The sequence below is a fragment of the Notothenia coriiceps genome, unplaced genomic scaffold (assembly GCF_000735185.1).
Source record: "Notothenia coriiceps isolate Sejong01 unplaced genomic scaffold, NC01 NC01_scaffold00037246, whole genome shotgun sequence".
NCBI classification, from domain to species: Eukaryota; Metazoa; Chordata; class Actinopteri; order Perciformes; family Nototheniidae; genus Notothenia; species Notothenia coriiceps.
This window is the reverse complement of record NW_011369947.1, coordinates 10,226,686-10,238,483: the sequence shown is the minus strand read 5'-3', so window position 1 is coordinate 10,238,483 and position 11,798 is coordinate 10,226,686. Positions and strand designations below refer to the sequence as shown.

Genomic DNA, 11,798 nt, shown 5'->3' with positions numbered 1-11,798 from the left:
TCATCTTTAAACCTGAAACTGAAAATATCTGGTCGCGTACCAGGCGCGCTGAGTCACTGAAAATGGTAGATTGCGTTTCAGTCTTTGGTGATCCCAGACCCCCGTACTCATGAAACTCCCATATGTTTCAGAGAAATCACTAGGCCTGCTGTGCCAGCCATTCACTGCATACAGAATAAAAAATTAAAAAAACACTAAGCAAGGAATTATCCACAATAACAGAAAAAACCGCACAAATCCACGTCTCCGGAGCAGCCGCCAGACAATCTTTCCAAGTCTGCTGAAATCCTCTCAGGGTGGCTATCGGGTGTTAAGCGTACAGGCCTTAGTGAGATAAAACGGGAGATGGCATTTCACAAACCTGCGATTTTTACAGGCTGGAGGAAAATGACCTGCCCTGCCGCAAATCCAAGTGCCACCTCCTCAAATCCTTATGTTCATGTGGCTGAGATGTGTTCAAAACTTTACCCTCAAGTTGAGGAAAAAAGAGAAGAATCGGATTTCAGTGGTCAAATTCACAATGGCTTTTTGTGAGTGGATATAAAGAAGGAGCACACAGGCACTGGGAGCTTTTATGGATATGACCAGGTAACCTCTCGTTGGAGATAAACAGCTCAAGCGGATGCGCGCAATCAGAATAACAATGGAACGACTGCTCACGATTGAGAGGTGATTGGTGTTGAATTTAGGAGGGGATGGGAGTGTTCATCAGGGCCTTTTAATCATTAACTAAAAAGTGTTACGTTTCTTTGTTTTTCATTGTAAAGGGTCATCTTAAAAAGTGAAATACAATTAGTGAAATTGATACAAGCCGCAAACAATAGCTCCTTTTCTGCTTTAGGAGTCTTTACGTTGCTTCAGTCCCTCGTGACAGTCAGCCATAAGACTTCATATAAAACGTGGACGAAATAGGGTGAGGGTCTCCCATTGATAGTTGGTGGTTAATTAGTACCAAACATTAGAAAATCGATTAACTTTCATGTAAACAACAGCAGCCCTGATTCAGATATCAATATATTGTAAGTCGCTTTAGATAAAAGCGTCAGCTAAATGTCAAGTAAAGTCATTGTTTACATTTGTCATGCTCTATAAACCGAATGAGGCCCAATCACCTATCGCGTGGAGCCTCCACCATCACGAGGACAGAGGCTTTCCCTGTGAAGCACTGATATCGACTTGTTGATCACTGAGGAAGAGTGGGATCCATTCATTATCAGGGAGCTTTAATTGAATCAATGGGCTGCCTGCTAAAGTCTAAACATATTTTGATTTAATCTGGAAGTGTTCAAATTAGTTCTCTGTTGTTTGCTTCTCATCAACATACCTAAAACAACATTTCAGGTCAAAGCAATATCACTGTAGATAAGATTAATTGTCATCTTTTAAAAAACTACTTTCAATAGTGATGAGATATAATGAACATCCTAATATGCAAAATGTGTAAATGTGGTTTACCCTGAAACATTACAATTCTAGGTATTGGGAGCTCTGTTATTCATCTATTTATTATAAATAGAATATTGTTTGATCATGAATATCTGTATGTATAACATATACATAATATATATGCTTCTTTTTCTAATGCTGTATATTTTCCAGTGTGCATATGATTTTTTTGTATTTTATAAAAAATGCTAAAGACTCAATAAACAATAAATAGCCTACTACTCTGAAACGAGACACTTTGCACAATTATTTCTGAAACTTAATAATTCTGTACTATTGCTTCAGTAAAATCTTAAATGCAGTTAATATGTTCACGCTAGTATCATTATAAGTAAATGTCTGAATACCGTATCCACCCCATCCTGGACAATAAAGTTAAACTGAAAGTCAGAAAGTAAGAAGTGTAACCTCCAAAATGTCTTATTAAATATTATTTTGTACATATCCCTTTCTTTTATTTTCTACCTGAAAATCCAATCAAAAATTGTTTTAAACTGGCCTTTAAAATCCATTAAATGGGGCCTCCAAAGTTCATCTTATAATGGTGAAATATTGAGCAGGTCTTTTGTTATTTTAGAAAGACCTTTCCAAATCCCACAGCTCTGGTGACTATTGTTGTTTTGTATCGCGTTGTATTGAGAGGCGCTTTTGCTACGTGTGTAAATGAGAGTGGATAACAAATTAGAAACACAAACTCTAAGTCAGTACTTCCAATAAAGTCAACGCAGACCTCTATCAACATCCCTCTGACAATGCCAAAAGTGCAAGTTAGCATTATTATTTTACGTTATGTATTTGTTCAAGGTTCTTGCAATGAAAACAGTTTCAGAAAGTAGTGAACAGTTATAAATGTTTATTAAAGAAAGAACATTTTGCACAATATGAGAAGTCTTGGAATTCTCCAGAACGAAAAGTGAGAAATAATTTAAAATCTTTGTTAGTTTCATTAACAGTAACAACACTTTCTCACACACACACATATATAAATACACATGGTCATTTTCACAGTGGATATTTTAACTTGTCATGTTAGGATTAGCACAGGTGTATTTAAATAAAAATAAATCAACAAAGCCGTAGTTTCACCTTTTCCTACTGCGCCAAAATGTCTGCTGTGAAAGAGGCTATTCTCGAATCACTCGTCACACTAGTGCCAAACACTCTACACAATGCAACACATCGCCACACATTCTTTTCTTCAGCAAAACATAGCAGTGACAAATCATAAAGTGAGATGGGTACACTCTCAGGTTACACACACACACAGTGCTGACCTGCCCCGGCCTAAAGCATCAATACACACTGACAACAGCTTTGTGGTTTCAGGGCGCTCTACATCAACCTGCTGCAGGTGTAAGACCGGGAGGTGTGAGGGACAGAGGGGAGACAATGGGACCATTTCTGTGAGCGTTGGAGTGTCTAAGATTTTAAATGTTATAGGCACCAGTGTGTGTTGATGCAGCTAAGCATTGTTTAAGAAATGTGTGTATGTAAGGGAGAAAACCCATACGAAGAAAACTAGTACAAAGCATATTTCATGTTAAACAACACAGGAACCATATGTCTATGTCCAGTTTAAGGCCAAATGCAATGTTATTCATAACAAAAAATACATTTTTGTAGAAAAAGAAAGGAAAGTATCGTCTTCACCCAAGCATAGAGATGAACATGACCACACCCATGAACTGTGTGAAGAGGATGAGCGGAGTGAGGAAGGACCACACTGGCCACAGGGCAATGTTTAGGCTGCAAGACAAAGTAAATAACATTTACAACATGCAGACTTATAATCTTAGTTGTTTCTACACTATCCTGTTGTCACTCAAACTCTGTAAATAGAGTTTGTAAACTGTACCCTGTATATTATGTTGTATGTCATCCTTATTGTTGTTCTGTTGTTTTGATGTTACATGTGTAACTAATGTCCTGCAGGTCACCCTTGAAAAAGAGATCTTTTGATCTCAAGGGGCTTTCACCTGGTTAAATAAAGGCTACAAACAAACATGCTCTGCAGAGGAAGAACGGGAGGCTATAAAATGCCGGTGATGTCTTTTTGGATATTCAATTCCTCAAGACAAGTCCACACATGTCTCTCTTTCTAAGGCAGCATCCAAATGAACACATTTTGCATTTGAAAGCTTCCCACTCTCCAATGACACAGATTCATGTGAACATTTCTTAACATTTTAAACAATGTGGATCACCCAATCACAGGACAATGAAGGCTAAGTGGCCAAGCATTTAAAGTAACTGAAGAGTTGAAAAAGTCAGATAAGAAAAAACAGCATTAACTAGGCATAACATGTTAATGTGTAAACTAAGAGCAATTTCAGCTCACATTTTTTTATTTGTGATAACAGCTATCGCTGTACATATTTCTTAAAAAAGTTATGGATTTTTTCAACAATTTAATTATACTATATGAAATCCTATCAAGAAAAACGAGCTGGATAAATTAATTTCCAAACTGATTTATGGGGGCTTAGTTAGAACCTATTTTTTCGTTAAACCCAGTGCAAGGTGATAGAGATTTTCACACGCTGTAAGTAAAATATATGTTTTTCAAAAGTGACGTTTCAGTGAACGAGAGATCCAAAATTAGGGAAACAAAGATAAGCCCTTCCTGTACACATCCACACAGTCCTAAGAAGAGGTCTAAATTAAGTACACTGTGTTGTGCCTTATAAAGCAGAAATGAAACACATGTGAGTATTCAACGTGCATGTTGGGCAGGGGTGTCAAACTCAAGGCCCGGGGGCCAAATCCGGCCCGTGACTTCACTTCATGTGGCCACAAGAGCTTGCAAAGAATATAATATGTTTATTATACGGTTATATGCCGCTTTACAGAAGCACGTTGCCCATAAACTACATGTCCCACAATGCATCTCAAATGTGACTTTTCTTTTTCAAATGTAACTCATTTTTTTTCGAATTTTCATTTCTTTTTATTGATTTTGACTTTTTTCTCCAGAATTTGGCTTTTCTTTTTAAATCATTTTGTGACATTCTCACTGAAGGGACTTGTAATTATTTGCCTTAGACTTCTGCTTTGAGACGTAATTAATGATGAAGTTATTACCCTATCTGATAATAATCCAATGCACAGGCAATCATGTAATATAATACATTATTTTATATATATTAAATATTTATATATGTATATTTATATAGTCTTATATATAAAACTGGCCCAACCATAATGCTGATGTGGCCCGAGATGAAATTGAGTTTGATACCCCTGATGTAGGGCCTATAAATCCACAAATGTTACAAGTGTTGTCGAACCAAATATTTTTGTACCCCTCCCCATAAGCCTCAAGAGTTTGAAATTGCATGTTTAGATAGGAGAGGTTCATTGTGTAAAAAAACCTTTCACAGTTTGAGAAAATAAATATTTGTACTTTCACTGAAAAAATCTCCTATAGTCAAATGTGTTTTTGCCGTTTTACCTGCAAGATGCAGCAATGAAGGCTGCGGTGGTGACGGGAGGAATGGCAGGGTACACTTGTTCGTAGTGATTGATGCCTTTGTAACACTCCAGGTACATGATGCAGAACATGGCCAGAGACAGGCAGGTCCCGAGGAGGCCCAGACCCGCATTGAACCACCAACTGGATAATAGGAATTAAAAAGAGATAAAGTATAACGCAATCTATAGGGACTTATTAAAGCTTCTCAAACATAAAATATAGTTAACACCACAAACTGCTTCAGAGACACTGTTTCGTTGGTATCATATACCAGTGATATTACTAAAAAATATGTTACTTTTACGTGAGCAACGACCTTTCGTGAAATCAATGCTTTCCAACAAATAGGTTTACTGTGTTTATAGGTCATTCAAAGGAAATATACCCAAAACAACGGTGTAATACTTCAATTTGTTTCCTGCTTTACCATACTCAACACAACTTGCCTTATAATGGTTGTAATAGAGAAAAAACAGCTGCAACAAATGTGTGTGTGATTAAATCACCTTTTGATATCCTCGTTCTCTATGATGTTGTTGAAGAAATCCACATAGTAGGTAACAGCTACAGATGCCACGATCCAGAAAACGGAGTGTCTGTTAATGCGAGTGAGAGGCTTAGCATCTTTGTCCTCCTGGCCTTAAAGAAAGAACGGAATAAATAGTTTCAAAAGCATGTTTCATCCTATGTGTAGAAAAATAGAGACCTTAAAAAGGTTATAACAACACATTTATTCATAGCAAATACACTTAAATGTGGTACATCAATACTTACATATTGCATGATTCAAAATAATAAAATACTTTTGGTATAGATTTTACTACCAAATATGAGAGTGGACTTGTCTTGTGCTAAATCCCCTCCTTCAAAAAGGGTAAGGAGTTTCTTTTAGGTGAAACTTTTTTGAGATAATCTCACTTCTCTGAGAGGTATTCATCTCTATCATTTACTGGTTCATTCCAAATATCAGAGGATGTTGTTGGCTGCTTAAATGTCTCAGTATGCTGGTCTAGTCTGTGCAGAGTTCACAGTGAACTCCCTGCCCTGGAAAATAGTTGGCCTACATTGTTAATCAAAGTTATAGCTGTTGGTCCACCTTTGATACGACATGAAATTATACCACCTTGTTTTGCCAGAAGGACTACCTAGGATGTGTACACTTGAATAAAAGCAGCAATGATTACTACTGGAAAAATCGAACTTATATTACAGTTATTAGTTTACACTGGCAAAGACATGACCCTTGGATTAAGGACAGTGAGCAGAGAAGAGGATATTATGTGTCTGAGCTGACACAGCGTTTGTTCACACTCAAAACAATCAAGAATAGCTGGATTTCTGCCAGGAAGGGCCTCAAAATGGGACAATTGTCCACCATTTAACCCGACATTAGACTAAAAATGTTACATATGTGTTTCTTTTATAAATATATGATTCAACTTGTGAAAGGAACATGATGAAAGGCTTTTAAAAAACGATATAGCCAGTGGACTGGCCCTTCTATAGATTTACCAATACAAGTTAGCTAGTCTTCTTACAACTATGTTAGCTCAGGTTAGCCACCAAGATCGGCTTATTTGACGTGTTGTCATTAGCACTTACATTCATTAAGTTAGTGCCCAAAGAGGAACAGAGTTTAAAATTAACGTTTCATTCAAGTGTTAACAGGAAGCACTTTCTTAAAATACCCTGTAAAAGTTGGCTAACAGCGCTATCAAACACAGTGTTTCTGAAGCTTACTCTTCTCATCTTCGTCACCATGTGTCCTTGTCTGCATAAGAAACTCCGCATCTTTCTTAAATCTATTCCGCAAAGTGGCAAGTTCACTGTCGTTCATCATTTTGTTGTTGCTAAATTTATCTTACAGCGCTAACGGCTAAGCAGTGTTTAGATGGCACTTCCTGTTAGACAGAGTCGCTTTCTTATGACGCACTCGAAAGCGACAGTTGTAGTTTTTTTTTTTAAAGAAAAACTTTTTTCAAACGTGAACACATAGCTAAACGATATCAATATGACAATACAACGTCAAAAATATAAATTGTATTCATTAGAAATGTTTTGGAAGTAAATCAAAGAGTAATCCAAGAACTAGAGGTCTTCCAGTTTTACTTCTAAATATGTTCTTACTTATTTTGTATGTAGGCCTACTCCTTTAATCTTATCCATTCCTGTCACCTGTGAAAACAAGGTGAAAACACAAGTTACTTTTTGAGTATGGAAAGCAATGTTAAGCTTTCGCAAAAAATATTTGCAAATATTGCCTGAGAGTATAGTGAAAGCTGATGTAAGCTAAACTAGAAGCCTACATGGTACCCACACATGTAGTACAACGTAGTAAAACACACTAACGAGCAGCATGAGCGAGCACAATAAATGATATTTACAATTAACATTTCCCTTATATGAATTGCCCATTGTTTTTTTTTTATCAATACAAAACCAAATTGTCTGATGCAAGCACTGTGTTTTGTGTATAGATCCTTCTTTCTTGGCACAGACAGCACGAAACAAACTGGACCACCGGGCTGGAATTGAAACTGACCCTCAAAGGCTAACTGAGGATATTTGAACAAAAAAGTCAAACAGGGCACATTTGCTTCCATCCCTCAAAAACTTTACAGAATGCATAATAGCTGGCTGTACTCCAACATTTATCTTGAATGTATACTTTTACATAGCACGGGCACTAATCTGACACTGCTGATACCTTTATACTAATTCACTATCAATTTCAACCTGGCACAGGCAGGGCACGTGTAGTGAAGACAAGTGAATGATACTTGCTGCTACCACTCATTCTGCAACAGTAAATCTGATGCCTTTTAGGTACACCTAAAACTGACTGCAATACATCTTTAATCATTACAAGTGTTAATCAAACTCTTAGGCATGTAGTAAAATGTTAGCTTGTGCACATGTGCCCATTTACGGTTGAAAGTAAGTGAATATATTTACTAAAAGACTGTACTCAAGCACAATTTAAGAAATGTTAATTTCCTTGCTACTTTATACTTCTACTCCACAACATGTATTGGACGACTAAAAGCTGCTATTTTCTTTTAAGATTGAACGTAAATCATTTTGATTATAGATTTAAAGAATACTATTATTAGTCTCCTGTAATTAAAATATGCACCAGCGTTATCATTGAAGTGATAAACACTGCATTTATTGTTATCCAATAATATAATATCCTGCATTTGGCCATTCTTCATAATGAACACCTTACATTTTAAGTATATTTTGATGCTTGTACTTTTACCCGAGTAACATTTTGAATGAAGATTTCTATCACTGTAGTATAGGCCTGTGGCTACTTTTACTTAAACAGAAGATCTGTGTACTTCCTCCACCACTGAGCATTTGTTGTTCCTGTGCAGATGCACCAGATAAGGGTGTTACCTCATACTCTGAGATATCAGCCCGAGAAGTCTGGCTCATACCCTGGGCCCAGGAGTTCAAAACTTTTAATCTCAATCAGATCCGATCAGATTTTGAAATCCCATTTTTTGTGATCCAGGATCAGACAAATCGGCCAAATGTTGTCCCTGGAGTTCAAAGCAATTCAGGATAGGATCACCCTGATCCAGATTACGATTTTTCAAGATGACTAGATCCTGAATATCAGTGCTATAATCCTACCGATCGCCATCTAGTGGACATGAAAAATAATACAAGGAAGACAAGAGACCACATTGCAGAGACATCTATAATGTTTAATTATATTTTTTTATTTGAAAGGTGATGACAGATGATGGACTTTTTTTTTGTTGAAGATATTTTTACTTTAATCTAAATTACATTTGTGATTGACAATCTTTGCTGTGATACTTTTATGAGCATAAACATTTATGTCATCAACATTTGGTTGAAAACAAATAGGCCACCACAAACGTGAGCAAAAATGGAAAAAATAAAATGTATTTCCCATGAAGGCTAAAAATGGTGTATTATTTCAGTTAACAAACTTTGCCATCTTATTTAAATTGAAACATATTTTAAAATAAATTGTACAGTAGGCTACATTTTGCTCTGGTAATCCACTGGAAATCCACCCCTCTGGTGGGATCAGGATAATCCAGTTTTTTGGGATCAAACTGATCCCAATCCTGTGTTGTCGGTTTGAACTACCCATTTTGAAGATTTGATCCAGATTAAAGCTTGGATTGGATTTCCTGATCTGATCGGATATGAAAGTGATCCTAATCCTTTTTTTTGGTTTTGAACTCCCCAAAATCCAAATCTGATTTGATCAGATAGGGATTAAAAGTTTTGAACTCCTGGGCCCAGGGGATTAGTAAGAGAAGGAATACCTGGTCATGTTTTCCGCCTCCTTACGATAGCAAAATAAAAATAGACGTACTCACTGCTGTACTGTGCTTTCTGTGTCACATTTAAGGGAAACCAAATTTTGCTAGACAGAGCCACGGGTGACAATTACAAGGTAATGATAAATGCTAAAACAAAAAAATATCAACTTGAAAACTAGCTGATAAAAGGATTAGGAATCCCCCGAAAAATGTTTGGCCATATATTGAATAAATGCCAAGTTTCGAAATGGTGTGTCGAATTACTTGACTGTTAAAATAAATGTAACTTCTATAAACATAATGTATCAAAAGCTCCCTGCTAAGATCATAAAAACTTCAAACTAGCTGTCAATGTCAACAACCGTGGTGCAATGCAACTAAGTACATTTATTTTTACTTGAATATTCCCTTGTTATCACTGCTTTATACTACTATATTTGGATGCCAATTCAAATTCCTGATTCTAATTCAAATACTTTTGTGCTTTTACTGGAGAGCGATGTTTAATTGCCTTGTACATGTAACAGAGCATTTATAACCATGTGTGCCACTTTTAGTAAGATCTGAAAACGACTTCCACCACTATTTATCAATCCCAAATTTGCTTACGCTAACTTTAGCACTTTAAGCTAATGGTCTCACCAGCTACCAAGGTTTAGGGAGTAGAACCCCTAACTCTATCAAAAATAGTATCGTTTTTTTTTACTTTACTTTTCACTTGCATGGCATTTTTTTAAATATCATTATTGTTTCAGTACGAACACGTCATATTTTTTACCTAAAACAGTGTTATGAGTTCAGGGAGGAAATTGCACCCACAGATAACACATGGCCACACAGATTATTTTACAGTATCAAGTAGAAGAGATAAAAAAAATCAATCTAAGATTTGTTTTGCAACAGCAAAGACAGGTATAGTTTCAGTTTATCTGGAGTATCCTGTGGGGTCTAGATTAAAACAAACACAACACAAAAACACTATGTTGATACTAGAAAACTTGAGTAACAGCTTGACTAATACCCAAAGTATGCAATATACAATTACAGGTGAACAGAGTGATGAATGAGCATCAGTGTTAAACCTGCCGGGATTACTAGAGCTTCATAAAGCTGGGCTGTGTGTGTGTGTGTGTGTGTGTGTGTGTGTGTGTGTGTGCGTGCAGCGTAGAGGCTGCTCATTCTAGCGGTTGAAAATCAGACAGCATTAAAACTTCACCTCAGGCTGACACCAAGCATCTTGCTTCTATGGAGCTTCTGTGTCCCTGGCCAAGTGAACCCCGTTCGGGGTGCCGAGGAATGTGCATTAGCTTCGTCCCGTGTGAGAGTCAAATTCACCTCAGGTGCACCTCTCCTGTTTCCCTTCCCCCACTCCAACATCCAATCCCACAGATAAGGTGCCATTTCCCAGACTTACCGTGGGCTTGGAATGTGAAACAGAGCGGCCGTCTGTCACAATTGTCATTTCATACATTAAACAATGGCACCTTGTAAGGTAATTTGTAAAAGCCTTCTTCAATACAATCAGTAAAACAACCAACACTTTATTCAATTATAAAATGATTTAATCTTTGAGATTAGGTCATCTGTACAAAAACATCCGAGGGAAGATGGCAGACAACAAAGATGTTTTACATTTTAGAAGTCTATGAACAATACGTTTCATGCCAGACGGGCGGGACAAACAGGTCTACTTTATAAGTCTAACTCTTTCTTTCAAAACTCTAAATTTGGGATTCTTGGTGACCTTCTTGTTGAAAATCGCAAGCACCTCTTCCTCCTTTCTAAAGTTTCCATCACCAGTGAAAGTGTAGTACGCTGCCAAAACCTGAAAAAAGAAGAACAAGCTCTTAACATCATAATTAACCAAAGAGAGCTGAAGAAAACGTGCTGGGATCAAACTCATGATATTCAAACACTTCACTTCATGCTTCACCTTCTTCCTGAGTTTCTTTAAGGGCAGCTCCTGGTCATCGGAGTCTTTCAGTACTGCCTTGATATTTCCCTTCCAGTTGAATTTGCCTGTAAATGAATCAAAAACATAAACGAGCTGCCAGTTGATAATACACTTATTATTCACACTTCCTGGCTGTAAACACAAGAAGCAACAATGACCCCTGGTGGCTTTGTTGTGTTAAACCATCACTTCTATAACATGTAAATCTATGGGCAGGGGTGCACATAACTGGTACGCAGGTACGCATGCGCGGCAACAATCTGAAATGCGTACCTTCACTTGTGTCACAAAGCGCGTTTGCGTACCGACGTACTTGTGAAGCTTTTCCAGAAGGCGGTTAGATCACCGGACTCCGTGTGCACAGACAGGGCTGCTGTTAACGTCGGTCTCTACAACGGAATTGTGCCAAAACTACGCAAACCGGCTGCGGAGGGAGACTCCCCCCCCTTCACTGGAGAACTGCGCTAAAACAGCTGATCACAACATTCACGCTCTGTGGTCACGAAGTACTCCACTAGCACCCCCCCGTTGACGTTCGCGATACAGAGGACTTCATCAAATAACTTTGAGTGGAGCCAGAAGTTGGAGTACCAAACACTGAGTCCAGGTACTCACC

At 37.5% G+C, this 11,798-nt stretch overlaps 2 protein-coding genes across 3 annotated transcripts in view; both read right to left on the bottom strand.

Moving 5' to 3' along the window:
* Positions 1-2,284: 2,284 nt before the first annotated feature.
* On the bottom strand, positions 2,285-6,824 carry tmem128 (transmembrane protein 128). The gene is made up of 4 exons (XM_010794771.1): positions 6,659-6,824; positions 5,425-5,557; positions 4,898-5,059; positions 2,285-3,192 (listed from the first exon to the last, which is right to left on the bottom strand). The coding sequence occupies exons 1-4, from the start codon at positions 6,756-6,758 to the stop codon at positions 3,093-3,095; spliced, it is 495 nt and encodes a 164-aa protein (XP_010793073.1). The 5' UTR covers positions 6,759-6,824; the 3' UTR covers positions 2,285-3,092.
* Positions 6,825-10,778: 3,954 nt separating this feature from the next.
* The window catches only part of lyar (Ly1 antibody reactive homolog (mouse)), a 3,670-nt gene continuing 2,650 nt past the window's right edge, over positions 10,779-11,798 (bottom strand). Inside the window, exons 7-8 of one of the 2 annotated variants that reach the window (XM_010794769.1) lie at positions 11,162-11,247; positions 10,779-11,053 (exon numbers count right to left, since the gene is read on the bottom strand). In XM_010794769.1, coding sequence (XP_010793071.1) covers positions 10,916-11,053; positions 11,162-11,247 — 224 coding nt within the window. In that variant the 3' untranslated portion in view covers positions 10,779-10,915. The remainder of the gene's footprint in view (positions 11,054-11,161; positions 11,248-11,798) is intronic. The other variant, XM_010794770.1, reaches the window with a different exon arrangement.